General features: G+C 34.4%; 4 protein-coding genes across 6 annotated transcripts; 1 reads left to right on the top strand and 3 right to left on the bottom strand.

Annotated features, from left to right (window-relative positions):
• The first annotated feature begins 501 nt into the window (after window positions 1–501).
• Window positions 502–3,069, top strand: LOC105230241 (zinc finger protein 484). Of its 2 annotated transcripts, none has more exons than XM_049461270.1 (6): window positions 502–1,074; window positions 1,133–1,186; window positions 1,251–1,610; window positions 1,679–1,792; window positions 1,868–2,913; window positions 2,968–3,069. In XM_049461270.1, the coding sequence occupies exons 1-6, from the start codon at window positions 646–648 to the stop codon at window positions 2,990–2,992; spliced, it is 2,028 nt and encodes a 675-aa protein (XP_049317227.1). In that variant the 5' UTR covers window positions 502–645; the 3' UTR covers window positions 2,993–3,069. The 2 variants fall into 2 exon arrangements, with proteins under 2 accessions (XP_049317227.1, XP_011209196.2); XM_011210894.4 differs by having other exon boundaries at window positions 510–1,074; window positions 1,251–1,613.
• Window positions 3,070–3,342: 273 nt separating this feature from the next.
• On the bottom strand, window positions 3,343–5,825 carry LOC105230240 (cytochrome b-c1 complex subunit Rieske, mitochondrial). The gene has a single exon (XM_011210892.2). It carries the CDS (start codon window positions 5,208–5,210, stop codon window positions 4,380–4,382), a length of 831 nt encoding a protein of 276 aa, XP_011209194.2. The 5' UTR covers window positions 5,211–5,825; the 3' UTR covers window positions 3,343–4,379.
• Window positions 5,826–5,945: 120 nt separating this feature from the next.
• On the bottom strand, window positions 5,946–8,366 carry LOC105230238 (soluble guanylate cyclase 89Db). The gene has a single exon (XM_011210891.4). The coding sequence runs from the start codon at window positions 8,078–8,080 to the stop codon at window positions 6,122–6,124; it is 1,959 nt and encodes a 652-aa protein (XP_011209193.1). The 5' UTR covers window positions 8,081–8,366; the 3' UTR covers window positions 5,946–6,121.
• An 8,489-nt stretch (window positions 8,367–16,855) lies between these two features.
• On the bottom strand, window positions 16,856–18,184 carry LOC105230237 (COP9 signalosome complex subunit 5). Of its 2 annotated transcripts, XM_019991762.3 has the most exons (3): window positions 18,166–18,184; window positions 17,154–18,102; window positions 16,856–17,079 (listed from the first exon to the last, which is right to left on the bottom strand). In XM_019991762.3, exons 2-3 carry the CDS (start codon window positions 18,007–18,009, stop codon window positions 16,934–16,936), a joined length of 1,002 nt encoding a protein of 333 aa, XP_019847321.1. In that variant the 5' UTR covers window positions 18,010–18,102; window positions 18,166–18,184; the 3' UTR covers window positions 16,856–16,933. The 2 variants fall into 2 exon arrangements, with proteins under 2 accessions (XP_019847321.1, XP_011209192.1); XM_011210890.4 differs by lacking the exon at window positions 18,166–18,184 and having other exon boundaries at window positions 17,154–18,139.
• Between the last annotated feature and the right edge of the window lie 57 nt (window positions 18,185–18,241).

Raw genomic sequence — 18,241 nt, forward strand, 5'->3', positions numbered from 1 at the left:
TCATATATTGACATAAAATGAGTTGACATTGTTTCATTTAGCATTGTCTATTGGTTTACTACATATTCACTTAGCCTCCATAAAGTAGTACTCTATATTTCTTACTTTTATCTGTGGCTCTCTCAGTCGCCTAGGAAAGGCGTTCTCATTAAAGTCTGATAGATACTTATATATATATATCCGACTTCATATTTGGCTGGCGGTGAGCTACCACAAACATATGTATGTAACATCGTACTATGATATGTAGGTTCTGAATGCTTTCCACGAAGCGGAGTATTACTAGAACTTGCTTTACCATGTTGCTCACCCAGGCGTAATGTAATATCTGTCTATTGCCAAATAACTCTTTGTCTTGCATGAACGTTAATTTTGCTATATATATGTATTTAAATATTTCAATTCTATATCTATGCTTTTAGTAACAGAAAACTTTCCAGCCAATATGGGGAAAGTAATTGCACTTTAAATAACTTTCGAAAGTATCAACAGTGCAATTAGATTTATTGTGAATGGATTATTAATAAGAAGATGCATATAATTTTCATATTGTTGATAAATTGATTGACCGAGTGGAAATTTTGTTTGGAAAATAAGTGGAACCAATTAATTTCATAAATAAAATAAAAGAAGTTTAAAAGAACAATGCGAGAAACATTGCATGTTTGTGGTAAAATATTAACGACGGATGATTACCACTTTTTTGCTCTATGCTGTGAAAAGTGTGATGCATCCTTCGGTCAGTGGTCAGGATTTCTGAAACATTTGAGCAATAAACATGATCTTGATTTGCCGCTAATCAACACATTTATAAGGGAGGATGAGCAAAATCCAGAATGTGATGAAATATCTATTAAAGCGACTTTGAAACAAGAAATGGAAAATGAGCTAAATAAACAAATAAAAGTTGATGCCGCAGAATATGAAAGTAATGGGGATTTTAGCGACAGTGAACCCGAAGATAATGCGAAAAAAATTGAGTCCAATGATGACGGTCAAGACAATGATTGTGTTAGCATTAAATCGGATGAGTCGACAGGTGCTTGGAATAAGACGGAGGACAACAACCATTTGGTTTGTCAACAAACCCAAATTTCTGAACTACTCACTAATTTCATTTGTTTTTCAACAGAACACATCTAGTGAAGGTGAACTATTCCAAGATTCTAAGAAAAAGCTTAAAGCGGTATTTATAAACATATATGTAGCTATACGAAAATTTCAATGACATTAAAAAATTTTCATTGCAGTTTAATTTTAATATCTACGAAGCGTATACTCGAGATATATCGAATAAATTTCTTAAAATAATAGAAAAATATCCAATTTTATGGAATCAACAGCATTCGAATTATTGGTTGCCTGAAAAACGCACCCGTGTACTCTATTCAATTAAAGAATACATGGCCAAAGTGGGTTACACAGTTAGTGATTATGGATTGCGCAGCATAATTCAACGCATATTACGCGATCATAAAGCTTATAAGCAAGAACTTGCGGTTTGTGGACGCTTAGATGAACCTAAAACGTTGTTTTTAAAGAAATGTAAATTTTTGGAGGGTCCACAGAATGGCGGGGCTATTGCAAATGAAGCAGAAAACGATTCAGATGTTGTAAATTGTTTACAATTTATTACGATTTTTTATGAAGTACTCAATATATTAATTTTTACTTGTAGGATGACCATCCGATTCATGACGACTTAGATGATGATGAATTTCTTTTGAGCTCCGATATCGATTCAAATGCTGGAAACAATCCCTCTGAAATAAATGCATTTTTAAAAGATTCGGTATGCCATTGATTAAATTTATTATCATTTGTTTATTATTATATTTATTATAATTACAATTTTGTTCTAACGCAGCGAGATGGTAAACGAATCTGTTTTAATATGACTGTAAATCCACTTATTGATGAGTTCGTCAGTTTGCTGCGTGACAATCCAGTATTATGGGAAGTGGGCCAATTTCAAAATTTAACCGAGCGTAAACGCATTTTGGAATCTTGGATACCTATTTTTCAGGAACGTCACAATGTCATCTTTACTTATAAAGATCTTACATTGAACTTAAAGATCTTACGCCGAACACTTACAAACATGGAAGAACGCAAAGTATTGGCTAAATCCGCGCAACATCTCAAGGATATCTGCAGTTTCCTGCCTAAAGCCAAACCAATTACACGCCTCAAATGTGAAGAATGTAATCGTAATTTTCTCACAGAATACACTTTGCAAGCTCATAGGTATGCCGCACATAATATTGGCACCAATCCTTTCAAATGTGAGGTGTGTGGCCGTGATTTTCAAGCACACAATCAGTTAGATACACATTTGCGTCGAGTGCATCTCAAACAGTTTTCCGTTTATTGTGATGTCTGCAATCGTGGTTTCTTGCAGCATAGCGCAATGGTGCTACATCGTCAAACTCACACCGGTGAGAAAATGTTCGTATGCGAAACATGTGGTAAATCATTTAGGCGAAAGATTAATATGCAACAACATTATATGCGTATACATTTGCGTCAGCGGAATTTCAATTGTGAACTGTGCCCGAAAACATTTTATTTAAAATGCCATCTACGCGATCACATGAATGCTCATCTAAATATCCGTAATCATATTTGCCCCACCTGTGGCAAAGCTTTTCACAGTAGTCATGCACTAATGCGACATAAGCAAATACATTCGGAGGTTAAGCGTTATGCTTGCAAGCTTTGTGATGCACGTTTCCATCAGTTTGTTGGTCTGAACTCACATATGAAGAATAAACATAAATTTGTAAATGATAAGGATGAGGAAGTGCAAACTCAGCCTGTGGTTCATATGACAACGCTGCCTGCCAATACAACGCCAGATACTTCCATGCAAATCAAAGGTGAAGTTGTGCAGTCTTTGGATAGTTGGAATATGTAAATATAAAAAATTAATTTAAGATACGTTTATATTTATATTTTTGCTTTAAGGCAAAATGTTTTGTGTGTAAATTAATCGTCTGATGTAAACGACCGAGAAAGTTGAAGACATTCAGTGAATAATAAACCAAAGTAGTTTTAAATGCCATTAAACCCACATTTTCAAATGATTTATACCGTAGAATAAAATATGTAGTTAGTTTTTATCAATATAATTATGTAATTATTATTTTGTTCTATGATTATCATATTAATTGGAAGCGAAAAGATTTTAACTAACTTCCTAGTGTGCAGAGTATTTCGCCATGGAAATTAAACTATCGAGCGTGTAAACGCTTTTCTCGCTTCAACGTACATACATATGTTATCCTGTAATGTTTCAATTAACCTTAGAGATGTTACCATTCTTTTTCGCTTCTTACTTTGACCAGTGCGAAGGTTTAAATATATTTTACATACACAAAATTAAAACAAAATATTTACGCGTAAGCTTTTTTGAAATCAAGTCTTCAAAAATACTTTTAATTATATACATAAATTAAAATAAAATTTTTTAATAAACGTATAAACAGAATATCTTATAAAAAATGTGGTATAACAAAATAAGATTTTAATTTAAAATAATATTTTTGAGCAAAATATATTTTTGCCCAAAAGTGGCTGTGCTTTGCTGATTAAGTCGACCAAAGTCGAAGTCAAAATTTTGTTATTTATAATTACCATTTTTTATTTAAATTTGTTGTTAATATTGTAGTGATTATTTATTCCAGTATAAGAGTATACGTGTTTTCATATGTGATGAATCCCCACTTGAAACTTACCACCTCTTTGCATACTGCCTAAAAAGCTACACATCTGAAATCCTTTCATATTTGATCCAATCCCTTCCAGAACATCACGGCTTCATTAAAAACAGAAATGAAGGCAGTTAAAACCGATCGAATAGGTTCAAACCTGTAGTTGTTTGAGTGGCAACGCGTGTCATGGGAGTCTCCTAACGGTAGGTTTGGGAAATTCGCTTCAGTCCTCTTTTTATACGTTATAATCTCTCAAATGAATAAAAACCTGAAAAACCGCCGAAAGTATAACTATTCAGTTATGAAAAAAATTCCAAAATATCGATTTACGTTTCGAAAGTGGGCAGAAGTATTCTCAAACCTTTTACACTTTTTAAGTGTCGAGTATGAAATTAAACATTATATGAACCCACGGAATTTAATATACATTCCTTAACTTCGAGTCAAACATCCATCTTGACACAATAGTAAAGAGTCAATAATATGACATACATACTATATACAATATAAGTATGTATATCCTTAGATGAAATAAAAGCAAATGGGTGCTTCTCTACCATTTTATTGAGTATTCAATTCCATATAATTATATTCATTTTAGTTTCATTCATATGTTGCGTTTTCAATTCTATTTCTGATTTTCCCCATATCCCACGTTTTTGCGCATCAACCTACCAGCAATGTTTCTTCATCGGGAAATTCATAATTGGGTACTGCCAAATTGAGTGGGGCAGGTCCCTTACGTACACGTCCCGACGCATCGAAATGCGAACCATGACATGGGCAGTAGTAACCGCCGAAATCACCAGCATTGGCAATTGGCACACAACCCAAATGTGTGCAGACACCGATTACCACCAGCCAACGCGGATCCTTGACACGTTTATCATCCGATTCTGGGTCGCGTAAAGTCGATATATTTACTGAACGCACACCTTCGATTTCAGCTTCCGTGCGATGTCGTATGAATAACGGTTTACCACGCCATTTGAATGTCACTGACTTGCCCTCGGGTATGTCTTTCAATTTGATCTCAATCTTGGCCATAGCCAGTACATCGGCGGTTGCGCTCATTGAGCGGACGAAGGCGTGTACCAAACCTTTGGCTGCATAGCAACTGCCAATGGCGCCGGCCGCAACGATGGCATATGAAAAAGTTTTTCGCTGTTCAGCACAATTATCTCTTGGGTCATCCGGGTTTTCCGTTTGCCGACGATAGTCTGAGAAATCCGGTACCTTCATGTCATTATGAAGGTTTCGCAGTTGTAGCGTGAGCGATGACAAATTCTGATTAACGAATGCGAGTGGCGCTAACAAATGCGTGCAATTCCTGGCGAGGAGAGTCGAAGGTGGGCAAGCTGCCACAATCTTTCTCAAGGGGGAATCAAGATTGGCAAAGTTCCTATTGCGACGTATCATGTACAGGAATGCATTGCGTCGAGGCAAAAGCACATTCAGAATTGTTGTTCTAAGAGCACTACAAAACCCGTTAAACATATTGAGGAAATTGTATGAATTTTTTATTTAATTTTAATTAAATTATGAAAATTTTGTCTTTTTTAAATGACGAAAAGGGAAGAGAAGAACTACTCATTTCCAAACTCAAAATTAATTTTTTAAATGTCAACTATAGTTACGTATTTTAATCGAGTTTTTCGATAACGTGGGCAATTTGTTCAGTTAGTAAAATTTTAAAAATTCATATTTGCCAGTGATAATGACATTAAACGCCTGATATTAAACATCTTGCTCCTTTGAAATCCATTCTAATTATTCCAATAACAGTTCCGAAACCAGCTTTCGAACATCTTCTGCAAGCGCACTGAAACTGAGAAGGAATAGTGATGTCAATCATTTGTTCTTGTCAGTTTAACTAAAACTACTAAACCTCATTTTATGGTCTTGTTTATCAGCAGCTAAGGAATGGACAAATTCCAACGGCAGACCAGTATGCGTTTAAAAGTATCAGGCGTGTAGTTTGGCTTAATAATATTTAGGATCAAATAAGAGATGAGAAAGCACCATGCATGAATCAACACCACTTCGTTCCGGTATAATGCTTATAGTTGATAGCTTCAATATTCGCGCAATTACATGGAAAGTAGTGGGCAAGTTATATTTAAACCTCCGAATATATTTGCCAAAACAAAATTCATAAAATTGTATAACTCCTTCCGGGAAGCCCTTAAATCTCCAGTTGAGAATTCCATATCAAATTAATGCACATATACATGAGATGTTTTACATTTATTTAGAATACATAGAAAGCATAAATAAATTATTTTTATTTTAACACGTTTATGAGCATTAAAATAACGCTAAACAGAAATCCATACAATCATACATAAAATCATTCTCATACTTTATGAGCACAGTTGAATTTGTACATTTTCGTTTAAATGCTTCATCTATTTATCCGGCTCGTCTAAAAGCCAAAATGTTTCCATTTCACCTTTACCTTTGACCTTTACATAACCACGCGATTCGATTTTATAGCCGGCCTCACGCAATTTCATCGCGGTATAGTTGGATAATTGTATCTTATATGGGTCGCTGCTACTTTCCATGCGCGACGCTGTGTTCACTGTGTCACCAAAGAGACAATAGCGTGGCACTTTCAAACCCACAACACCAGCTACCACAGGTCCCGAATTAATACCCAGCCTGATAGCAAGGTCCGGTATCTCTAAGGCCTTCACCTTCTTCACAACACGCAAAGCGAAATCGCCAGCATGTTGAGCATGCAAAGGATTTATATCGGGCGCTCCTGAAACGGCCATATAAACCATACCAACTGTCTCCACTTTATACACAAAGGGTGATGTTATCTCTTCATCAAATGCAGAGAATACCGTATTCAGTGTGGTCACCGCGGTCATGGCATCACGTATGTCATTCGTATCGCCTGCGTAAATATTCATCACTTCTATAAATATAACGGAGACCTCCTCAAAAGACTGGCATATTGTCTCCTCACCATTACGCATACGTTCGGCGATGGTACGTGGTATCATTGAGTAAAGGAGCTCATCACCTTGACGTTTCCATGAATCGGCCAGTTCCAATGATTTCTCCAACTCATCGGAGCGTTGCTCCTCCTTTTCGAACATAATTTCCAATTTAGAGCAATGCTGCCAGCCAGCCATTACCAGTTCACGACTCAAGCCATGTGGATTCAAGTCATTTAAGAATAGACCAATTCCATGCAATTCATCTAAATTTTCAATGAGCGGACTGCACAGGTAAATTAGTGAGTCAATATCTTTTAGATGAAACATTTGACCTTTCAACAAAATCGCCTTGTTTCCATGGGAAATTTTGCGTCTACCGGTAAGTGGATCGATTTCTTCCTTCTGATCGACATTTAGCAGATTCTCCTCGCTGCTATTCAATACTTCCCTTACCTCGTCTTCGAGATTGTGATCCATTAGTGCATCGTAGGCTGCCTGATTGCGACCCGTACGCAATAGTTCGAATTCAAAGAGTACTGAGTGCATTTGTATAATTTGATCCCAAGTTATTTTGATGTCTTTTGGACGGCGACACTTGAATATATCCATAAGATGTGAACCCAGAAAATTTTGTGGATTCTTACCCTGATTATGTAGTATCCAAGTATCAACGATTTTTTCACCAGCCGAGGTAATCACCATATTCCGATTTAGTAACACCGTGAAGGGAAAGAGATCAAGAAATACATCAATATTGATTTTCGGTAAAATCTGTTGCGTGGGATGTGCCACAACGTTCACACGCTTCGCCATATATTCACGATTATCAAAGTCCAAACGATATTTCACAATTACCGTCAACGGTTCGTGACTCAACTTGATGGGACCAGCTACGCCTCCATTTATATCATTTTGACTCTCAATTACCGAACATTTTACATTTAAATTGTAAAACTCACGTCCTACCTGCGTCAATTGGCCCATTAAATATTTGGAAAACCCAGTGCGACCACTGCGATAAACCATTACGGCGCCATTATCATCTACCTCAATTAACTGCATGGAAGGACTTTTCATTTTCGGATAGGTGAAACGCATCTGCAAGTGAATATTATCGATGGACTGTAGAAAATCACAAAAATAACGTCCCGTTGCACGTATCATCTTATCATAGCCGAAATTGCTGAAAAACCGCACGAAGCAATTGCCAAAAAATGACATACACCAATCGAATGATTTGCCCGTAAGTGCCGACAATGCGGCCGCTATATCGGGCATTAATCCGTCGGGATAGATCTGATGGGTCTTGAAGGTATTGTGACGGCAGTCGATTATTTGGCATACTTGACGCCAAACTTCTTCACCGAACTCCTCTTGTATGAAATGTTGGACGGACTCTAAAACCATTCCGTACATGATTGCGGCAGCTTATTGTACTATTAAAAACGGTGGTTTAAGTAATATTAAATATATTTGTTTGTAGTTATAAGTAATAGCAGTACTTGTGCTCTGAGATCAATTTTATCGTTATGGACGTAAATTTATTATTATTTTAAATAAATGCAGTTGTGCGTGAATGGAGGTACCTGTAGGTTTTTGTAAGCGTACAAACGGATAGTGCTAAACTTTTATTGGTAACTGTAGAGTTGATTGTCCGTGTGTGTTTTTACAATGACAGTGCTTGATTGTGTGTTGCTATTGAAGACTTATCTATTTAAGAAGATCTATTTATTTGCTCTTCTTTTTTCCACTTTTTGTTTTATGTTTAATTTAGTTTTAAAAATTTTGTTGAAAATTACAATATGTTTCTTGTTGTTGTTTCTTTTACTTTTTTCCTCTAATTTTTTTCTTTTAATTTTTTGTTGAGTTTCAATAAATATTTTCATATACAATTAAATTAAAAAATTATATTGAATACTCTCAAATAAATAATAATCGGTTATTTTTTTAATTTTAGAATTTTAGTTTTTTAATAAAATCGGTACCTCTGCACTTTTAATTTCTTAATTTTTGCTAATTTTGTACTTTACTATAACTTTTCGTTTATGATGGATTTATTATTTGAATGGTATATTTGGATGCTTCGAAATTTTGATATGTATTTCCAACTTTGAGTTTCTCAAATCTTATTTATATATTTAAATATTTTCATTGATTTTTTTAAGTTCAAAACATGAATTATTATTTTTTCTGCACTGTCTCCGTTTCAATAATCAAATTTTAAATTTATCTCATGCGATTTATCCACTGCGATATATTTTATGCACATATGTAGATATACATATGTATGTCTGTGGCTTTGTTGGCTCTTTTTTTGCACAGCTTAAGAATTTATCACTTGTGCCAGTAATATGCGTTAAGGACACATTCCAAGTGCTTGGTATGCCGCTCACAATTCTAGCGGTAATCAAGTAGGCGGTTGTGTACACAAATAAATAAATCCTCTTAAGTGCGCTGCTTCCTTCAGCTCTTTTTTGCTGTTGCTGCTGCTGCTGCTGTTTATGTCACTGATTTATTGCAAATTCCAGGCGCGTGCCTAGTGAAGTTCTCTCCGCTTGTGGGTAGTGGTTTACAGGTGCCTGTGCCCTCCCCAAATAATATTTGCGGCTAAAATGTGACAATCCAGCTTTTGTCTAATGCGTGGATTCGCAATTTTTTGGTAATCCGTAATTAAGTCAACTTATGAGATTAATTTTGTTAATTATATAAATGTATATTTATTTCTTTTTGTACTATCATTTGTATATACATACATACATATGTATGCATATGTTAAAAAGCTTTTATTATTTTTCTTGTATTAAATTTTTATTACACTCCATTATTAACATTGTTCATTCTTGTTGTAGATTAGCTGAAAAATAGCTAGGATTTATGTTTTAGTTGATTTTATTTTCACTATGCCTCTTTTCAGTTCATTAAATCACTTACATTCTCAATCGAGTGTCTATTAAATTTACGTGAATTTGGGTTCTCTGTTGTGTGTTTATGCCAAATTCTTTGGTAAGAAAACTTTCGTTTTCGGATATGCATTCGCACACATAAATTCTCCGCACTGTTATCGTTTGCTTCCGCAATTCTCTTCGCTCTTCACTTTCTAGCACCTCTCCGGTACCCAACGCACCAACACAATCTACCCTCGCAAAGTATTTTCCTCTCCCTTGGCCACGCTGTCGCTACAATTTGAAATGCTGCTGTGCCTCTTGCGGATGCTCTGCTGATACTGAGCGCTCCCGCCAGCTGACTGTTGACTAAGCACATAAATTAGAGCGCTGTGATGAACCTACTGTCTATATACTCGTACATACGTACATATATTTCAGTATAATGTGTAGCCAAAAAGTATCAGTCAACTTATTTCGCACCATTAGCCAACCGTCCTTTCGAATCGCGCCCTGCTGTTGTGTTACTTGGGCATACACAATTTAGTAAAAATAAATTTTCGTACATACATACTTATGTACATATGTACAATATGTATATGGCATGTCTTTCGGTTTCACTTTTGTTTTTGTTACTCAACTTTTGATTAGTTCCCCATCATTTTCGGTGTTTTGTATTTCTTTATCAATTTATTGTGGAAATGTGTTTAAGCTATTTTCTCTGCATTAATTTTGCTAAACTTGTGTTTTTATAGTTTTTTTAGCAGTTGTGTTTCACATTACTTTGGTTTTACACCCGTGATTAAGGTTTCCTTGCAAATATCACAAGAACTTACGCGAGTCTCGCTTCTTCACTTCCAAATGCGGTCCGCTGTTATTCTGTTGTGGCTTTTATAGCAGCCACGACCGCAATCAATTACCAATTCTTTCTTTGGCGATAATCGAAGTTCATGTTGCAAAGTGTCCTTTGGCTCAGTGTTGGCATAAATAATTGTTAGAGGATCTGCTGGAGGGCTGTGGACCGCTAGTTTTAAATGAAAGTAAAGACTTTTTGCGAGCCGCTCAATGTAAAAGAGGTAATGAAATGTTTATTTATCACTATTGAAAATACAAGTATATATGTATATATCTACCGATAGATGGTAACATGATTAACTTGCTCGGCTAACTCCTAACGGCAAATATACTATTAAATTGAAGGAAATGCATTGTTCTTTATAAAACCAAGATTCATACTAAGAAACCAGCAAATAATATGTAATATACTTTTCAACCCTTCTCACAAGAAACGTACCCGGTTTACAGTAGCATTTATATATTTCTCGATATAACCATACTAACTCGAAAATATGTACTTGCCCTCTTGTAAAAACGTGTCCTAAAGGAAAGCTGGAGCTCATTGGGCGAAGGGAATTGCTTAAGGATCTACTTATGTACACTGTGCAGGCTTAACATACACGCAAATGTACAAATTGTCATCAATTATATACAATATATAAACATGTACATTAGGGTAGTGTCGCTGTTTTCGGTGCCTTAACAAACATTTGATTTCAAAGGGTGTCTGAAAAAATAGTATAGACTCGGTCGTATAGATTATTAATATCGAAAATAAGACAGCACCTGCTACACAAAATAATTATAACTAAACCCTATTGAATTCAAATTCTATAACGGTACGTAATAACAGTGAAGTAATGCTTCCTCTGTGTCGAGCATACTTATAACTAATGCTGACTATGTCTCTTTGGAAGAAATTCTTTTTTTTTCCTTTAATAATTTGATACACTAACCATTCCGTTAATGGTATAGACAGAAATTGCTCAAAGCTTATCAGGGCTTTAATAAAAAAATTAAAACAAAATGAAAAATAATTAAACTTAGCTGCCAAACATTAGGACTATTATTTCTCAGATTTAGCCCTTGAGAAAGTCTTAACCTAATGTTAATATTTCAAATACATACATACATACTTATATCTCCACATATAAATATAAGTATAGTATATTACCAAAATGAAACCCTTTTTATTGCAAAAGGATACAATCCGCATAAATGGCCTTTGTTTCGATAAAATATATAAACGCATACATTTCAATGTATACCATGTACTCAAATATTCGTGGTCGTTAAAGACCTATGTTGTACGCCACGTATATACATATATATACATTACGCATACAGGAGTACATATTTATATTATATAAATTGCGGTGTCAGTTTTGTCACTATCATAGCTGCCAGTTGCGTGCCATTACAGCGCTTCCCGTTCAATTTACACGCTGCTGTGTCAGTCACTCATCGTTTAAGAACATTATACACTAAGAAGGATTGCCACTTCAATTACTTACACTCATTGTCGCAACTAATCTTGAGTGTGCTTAGGACGCTAAACTATTTACCTAACTATATGTATATAACTACTAGTATGTATCTGTATATACAGATATACCCGGAACATATTTACATTTCTTAGCTTAGTGAGTTGATAAGAAAAATCCACCGAGTACTTGGAGAGATAGGTAAGAAATTGTCAAGTTCCAGTGGGTGCCAATAGTAATGTAGTATTTGGAGCATTTAAACACTTTTCGGTTCGCCATTTAGCTTATACTAGCTCTGTTCAAAATGGCTATCCATCAGAGTTCAATAAAGTAGTATCAGTATTCGTTGATATCTCACTATGATAGTATAAACGATTGCTATTCCCGCATTTGAATAGGTCAGTATAAATAATTTATACCAAGTGTTTGTTCGATTCTATAGTAAGATTCGCACCGACAAAAGCACACTCATAATGTACTAACACGAACTTAAATGTAGCACTGGGTAAATAAATAAAATAAAATTAATTGTTTGACATGTAGTAATCAAATAGCGAAAATGGGAAAATTTGAATAAACTTGGAAGTCACGATATTCCGATATTACAACTCGATGGCCACATGCAGTATAAGTACATTATATTAAAACAATTGACTGTCAATGGCAAGTTCATTTCTTCTAGTAAAAAATTTAAGTCCAGATGTAAACTCTAAAACTGCAACTACAAATTTTGCGGTCACTTCATTCAGCTACCTTTCTGTAAAGCTGAATGTACTTTTTAAACAAATCTTTCATACGACTACAATTGTGTACTATAACCTTTATTTCTAATGGTTTCATTGTTTAATTAAGCCTTTTCAGCTGGTCGTCTGTCGCCTTGGTATCACCCGACATATGGAGCATTTCCTGGAATGGATAGTATTAGAAGCTACAATTTTACCGTTATTAAAATTCGCAATTTCAACAGACAATAATAATAGACAGGATATCACTAACTCCAGTCATCTAGAAATAGTGTTTGCCTTCTTTTAAATGAGTTTCGCCGTGCCCACCGTAGAGCGTCGGACACCTCCTAGTTTTGATTACAATTAAAGTCAATAGATCTCCGCAATAATTTATCTTTCATTTCATTTATTTAACGCCAATCGGCACTATACATCTAATAACAATTATAATTATAAATAAGACAACAGGCTTAAACATATAAAATTAGAAATTAAACACGTAACCTAGTTCGTATGCTAGTATTTTAATAAAGCTTTTTTAACGATCCTTCTGAGGTTCTGTAGAGATCCGCTGAAGAAGTCAATGTCACCGTGCAGAGAGTTTACCAATCTACAGATTCTTTCCTTTGGGCCATTGATTACATAGTTTTTGTTCGATCTGCAAGTTTTCAGGATCCTCATCTGTCTAAGGTTAAGTTCATTTGGTACGATTTCAAAGTCTGCGAGGATTTCTGGGGCATCAATTAATCCATTGAGGATTTTGAATAAGAAGATGAGGTTTGCTACCTGCCTTCGAGATTTCAGGTCATTTATTTTCAGGACTTTTCGGACATCTTCTTGTATAATAATCGAATTTCCGAACAAGATTTCAAATTACAATACGCAATCGGTAGCAGTACTTAATTCAAGCGACAGTGAACCAGCTCAACACGGCGTATGAGTTATGTTTACACGACTAAACTTACTATTTTGTGGGTGTATGTATATTTACGTAGGTACCCACTTATATATGTTATGTATATACATATATACTGATTGGCAGATCCTTTTTAAATATCTGTGTATGTATGGACGTACTGCATTTGAAGTGAAAATTGCTTATCCTTAATCAAATACTTTTACTATAATTTAAAGCAATTAGTTTGTACTTGTATCCAAAATCGAACAAATTTCATAGTAACCGATGGAACTTCTCTATATATGTAAATAATGTCTATGTCGTCGTGTGTTTATATTTATATTTATCAAAATTGGGTTGACATTTCGATTATGGGGATGGTACTCACAAATTGATGTTTGCATGCAAAAAACTCGTTTGTATATAAGTATTTGATGTGTGCAGTCTAGCAGATAAAATGTATGCCATGGATATGTTTGTCAACGGTTTTATAAATATGAATGTACATATAAGCCCCGACAGGAAATTATGAATTTAAGGTGCTAGAAAATATGAATTGCTCTCCCGGCATACCTTGTTTGTCGTTTTAAATTTTTGGCCTAGCATATAAATGAGCACATCTAGCAAAGATTCCTATAGGTTAGAACTAAATCATAGGTTTTATTAATTATATTTTTTTTAATTTTTATATTAATATAACAGTAATTATAATTATTATGTTTTAATACATATTTACTTTGGTATATATTAATTTTAAATAATTGTTATGGTTTTAATTTTTGTTTTTAAAATTACTTTCTATCTTTTCTTCATTATATATGCTATTTTACAACTTTGTAAAGCTACCAATCATATATAATTATATCTTATTGATTAATTATTAATTTTACTTCCACTTATCACGCTTATCTTGAACCCCAAATTACAACCCTCGAAATACATACCTATGAAGCTGTAGAACTTTCACAACAATTCAGTATGCAAGCACGAAGAAAGAAAAAAAGTTTAGGTATTTGGTAATTTTGCTCACTTTATGCTTCTCAACAGGGTACCCCCAGGAATCGCCGCATGTACTCTTGGATAGCTACTAATACATTAATATATTTGAAATGCACAAACATACCAGTGCGTATGTATGTTTATAAGCATAGTTACCAATTAACTTTTGGTCGACTGTATGTATATACAATAGTTACATAAGTTATGTAAACAAAAAGTTAATCCAAAGTACCACAAACACTTAATTAGTCGATTGCATGTGGCAGGGGTTCTTATAGTCACTTGTTGTTGGACAAAGAATTTAAGTAACTGTTTCAAGTAGCGTCATAGAAAAGTTTTAATGAAAATATTTATATTATATATAATTGCAGAACACTTTTGACAAACAAAATAAAATATTTTGATATCTAAATTTTTTGCATATTTTACCAACTAAAAAGTATAAAGGTAATAATTTAAAAATCAAATGAAAATTAAAACACAGTTGCTTCAACATTTGCGTACATGGCGTATGACTAACATTTGACATACATATACATATATGCATGTATATGTACTGTATATACTGGGTAGGATTATGAAGGAAAGTCTTAAAGAATTAATATTGTAAACATATTTAGTTTTTTTTTAAGCACTGCCAGTTTTCTAACTAACAGGATATACATACATATGTATGTACATGTATACACAAGGTCAAAATAATATGTACAAACACACGTGTGGCTTTCAATGACTAATAAATTCACTTTTATTCATGTTTGGAGGAAAAGAATCTTACATTTCATTTCTCTTATAATTGAAATTAAAAAAGTAAAGTGATTAGTAATAAAATTTAAAATAGGTATTTAAATTTAGAAGATAATTGAAAAACTATAAAAATGACTATACAAAATACTTAATAAGTACATCAGGTAGCCGTGACTGAAAAATGTATTAGTTTTTTATTATTAGATTTTTGCTTACTTTCATTAGTATATAGCAGCGTTTCCCAAATGCCGGGTCGCGACCCGGTACAGGGCCATCAAATAAAATACCGGGCCGCAACATTCCCGCCTTCCTCCAATCAATGGCAACAAAGCTTGGATAAGAAACCCATTTACATTCAAGTTAGATTCCAAACAAATTTGCCAGATTCAGATGTCGATTCGCTGATTGAACTGTCAACTGATACAGCACTCAAGGATACATTTGACACAAGACCATTGATTGATTTTTGGTTATCTTGTCGTCAAGAATACACAATAATAGCTTATCAAGCAATGATTTTTTTAATGCCTTTTGTGACCACTTACAAATGTGAAGCTGGGTTTTCAACACTAGTTTACCTTAAAAATATATATCGAAACAGACTGGAAGTGGAACCCGATCTCAGATTAAAACTTTCAGCAATTTCAGCAAACTTGAACTCTATAATTAAAAATAAGCAACAGCTGCATACTTCACACTAAAAAGTGAGTACCAAAGATACCAAAATATTATAATTTAATATTAATAAAACATTTCTCTTACTATTATTAAAAGTGTATTATTTAATCTTATGTAACCGTCTTGAGTTTAACCTTTAACTGGTGACAAGCGGTCTCACAGGCCGAGCGGAGTCAGTGAAACATCATTTCACCCCCTGATTTTAGTTACTACATAGATTGTATTAGAAAGTTAGTAATTAAAAATCACATTTAGAGCCAATTGAGTAGTTTTATTTTATCATTTTATATATTCATTTAATGGATTAAAAGACTGCAGTAAGCTATCGTATATAGTTTCGATGCTATAGACCATGTAAAGCAGCGGCCTCTTAGGCCACTCGTCACCAGTTAAGTTACACAAAAATCATGTCACCACTTAAAGGTTAATATTATTAAGTGGGTCACGAAAGGAGAGTGTGAAAATTACCGGGTCATGGCAAAACTAAGTTTGGGAAGCACTGGTATATAGTATAAGCTTGCGGCATGTATGAATTGAAATTTCATACCAGGTTTTTTGAACAAAATTCTATAATTCTTTTTATTTTGGAATGATTGCTTCCCAATTCATTGTTCCAGCTCCTCCCTGAGGTTTTCAACTGAATTCAAGTCGGGGAACTGACTTGGCCAATTAAGAGAAGTCACACCTTTCTTTGAGCCGATTTTCTACTCCTTCACTATACATTGTATTGTCATATCGAATTTATAAAAGCTGACCCAAATTTGTATTCGTTTACTTCACCAAATATTAAAAATTTAACCACGATTGCATGTTGCATGGAATGTATTTTCACCATATGTGTATGTCTTCTGAGCTGACGAGATTATAAATTTGGTTATATGAATATGAATCAGAAAATTCGACATTTTGATATTCGTCAATATAAAAAAAAAAAAAAAAAATGTATTTCATTCCATTTATTTTGTTATTGTAGTTTGAAAATTACAGTTAATAAATTATATATTAGTGGTTCCTCAAACTTATTTCCCAAGTCCAACTTTGTTAAACAATTTGTCCTTAGCAATTTGTGCCATTAAACCATGAATTAGCTCTATAGATGCGCGACTGCAATCACGAGTGGCCTTCGATAGTTTATCCTCCGTACGCTTTTCGCTGCCTTCAGCGCCTTCAACAATAAAAATACAAAATAAAAAAAAAAGTAGAGGTTCTTAGGTATTATTGTAAATTTCTTCTTCTTACCTGTAACCACAAATGGTCCACGCACCAAACTCGATTCGCTCTGTTCAAGCTTCTCTGACAAATCGAAAATTTGTCCAGTTGTATAATCAGTATTGGTAAGTAAGCCCGAACTACCTAGTGTGTTCACCCAATATTTGTTCCATAACGAATCTAATAGCTTTCTATCTAAAGCGGACTTGAAATAAGTCACTTCAAGTGGATAATATTGCTTACAATGTACGCCGAAATCGTCAATCTTATTTAAAGGTATGGTCTGATATTCAGAAGGTTCTTCATTCGGTGGCTTATACCCCTTTGGATACGTACGAAACGCTCCCAAGCAAACTTTGCCTGCCGAAACTGTGCGTACTGGATCTACTACAATGGCAACAAATGGTTCTTGATAGTTCTGATTAAGCATTTGTGTTGATACATCAATTCCCGATAACCAACATCCATATCCGGGATGACTATGATACCACCCAATTGCATTTTCCAATCGACCTACTTCTTTGGCTGCAACAATATAAGCAGACATATACTCATAAGCCTGAGATTGGGCATTAACACGAGTCTCAGTGCCTTCAACTGGCAAGGCAAAAGCATCCATGACAATCATTGTATTATCTTCAACTTTACCAAGAAGCAGACCCATAATCTCTAGTGTACCACCTGAACGGGCATGCATTACCATCTTTAGCAAGGACAAAGCCGAAATCTTTATGTCCTTAAAATAATGTGGATCCTTTTCCCATGGTTTCGCATCGAGAATTTGTCGTTGCTGTTCAGCATCATAACGAAAAATTTCATCGCATGCCGGCAAAGTTTTTATATTATTTTCCAGCTCCCAAGTTTTACGTGAAGTCTCTGCATCCATGTTTGCTTTCTTATTATTATATTTTATAACACAAGTTTTCACAGTTTTCGTACAAATCGCCGCAACAAAGAATAAACAAAATTTCTATGTCAGCTGTAAATTAGATACCTCAAAGTTATGTTCTGAAAACAATGTCATACAAAAAGAAAAACTTACTGATGGCGCTGTTAACAGTTGATATTTTTGTTGTTGGGGCACCATACAAAAGAAAGCAAAATGGAGAATACAGAAT

Source organism: Bactrocera dorsalis, unplaced genomic scaffold (genome assembly GCF_023373825.1).
Source record: "Bactrocera dorsalis isolate Fly_Bdor unplaced genomic scaffold, ASM2337382v1 BdCtg018, whole genome shotgun sequence".
Lineage (NCBI taxonomy): Eukaryota > Metazoa > Arthropoda > Insecta > Diptera > Tephritidae > Bactrocera > Bactrocera dorsalis.

What these genes read in the sequence shown, in the direction of transcription:
- LOC105230241 (XM_011210894.4), top strand. Translation starts at nt 646, where the DNA reads ATGCGAGAAACATTGCATGTTTGTGGTAAAATATTAACGACGGATGAT. An exon ending in CTAAGAAAAAGCTTAAAGCG is followed by an intron (nt 1,187 to 1,250) that starts GTATTTATAAAC and finishes TTTTCATTGCAG; the next exon opens with TTTAATTTTAATATCTACGA. An exon ending in TCTTTGGATAGTTGGAATAT is followed by an intron (nt 2,914 to 2,967) that starts GTAAATATAAAA and finishes TTTTGCTTTAAG; the next exon opens with GCAAAATGTTTTGTGTGTAA.
- LOC105230240 (XM_011210892.2), bottom strand. Translation starts at nt 5,210, where the DNA reads ATGTTTAACGGGTTTTGTAGTGCTCTTAGAACAACAATTCTGAATGTG.
- LOC105230238 (XM_011210891.4), bottom strand. Translation starts at nt 8,080, where the DNA reads ATGTACGGAATGGTTTTAGAGTCCGTCCAACATTTCATACAAGAGGAG.
- LOC105230237 (XM_019991762.3), bottom strand. Translation starts at nt 18,009, where the DNA reads ATGGATGCAGAGACTTCACGTAAAACTTGGGAGCTGGAAAATAATATA. An exon ending in TGGACCATTTGTGGTTACAG is followed by an intron (nt 17,080 to 17,153) that starts GTAAGAAGAAGA and finishes TTATTGTTGAAG; the next exon opens with GCGCTGAAGGCAGCGAAAAG.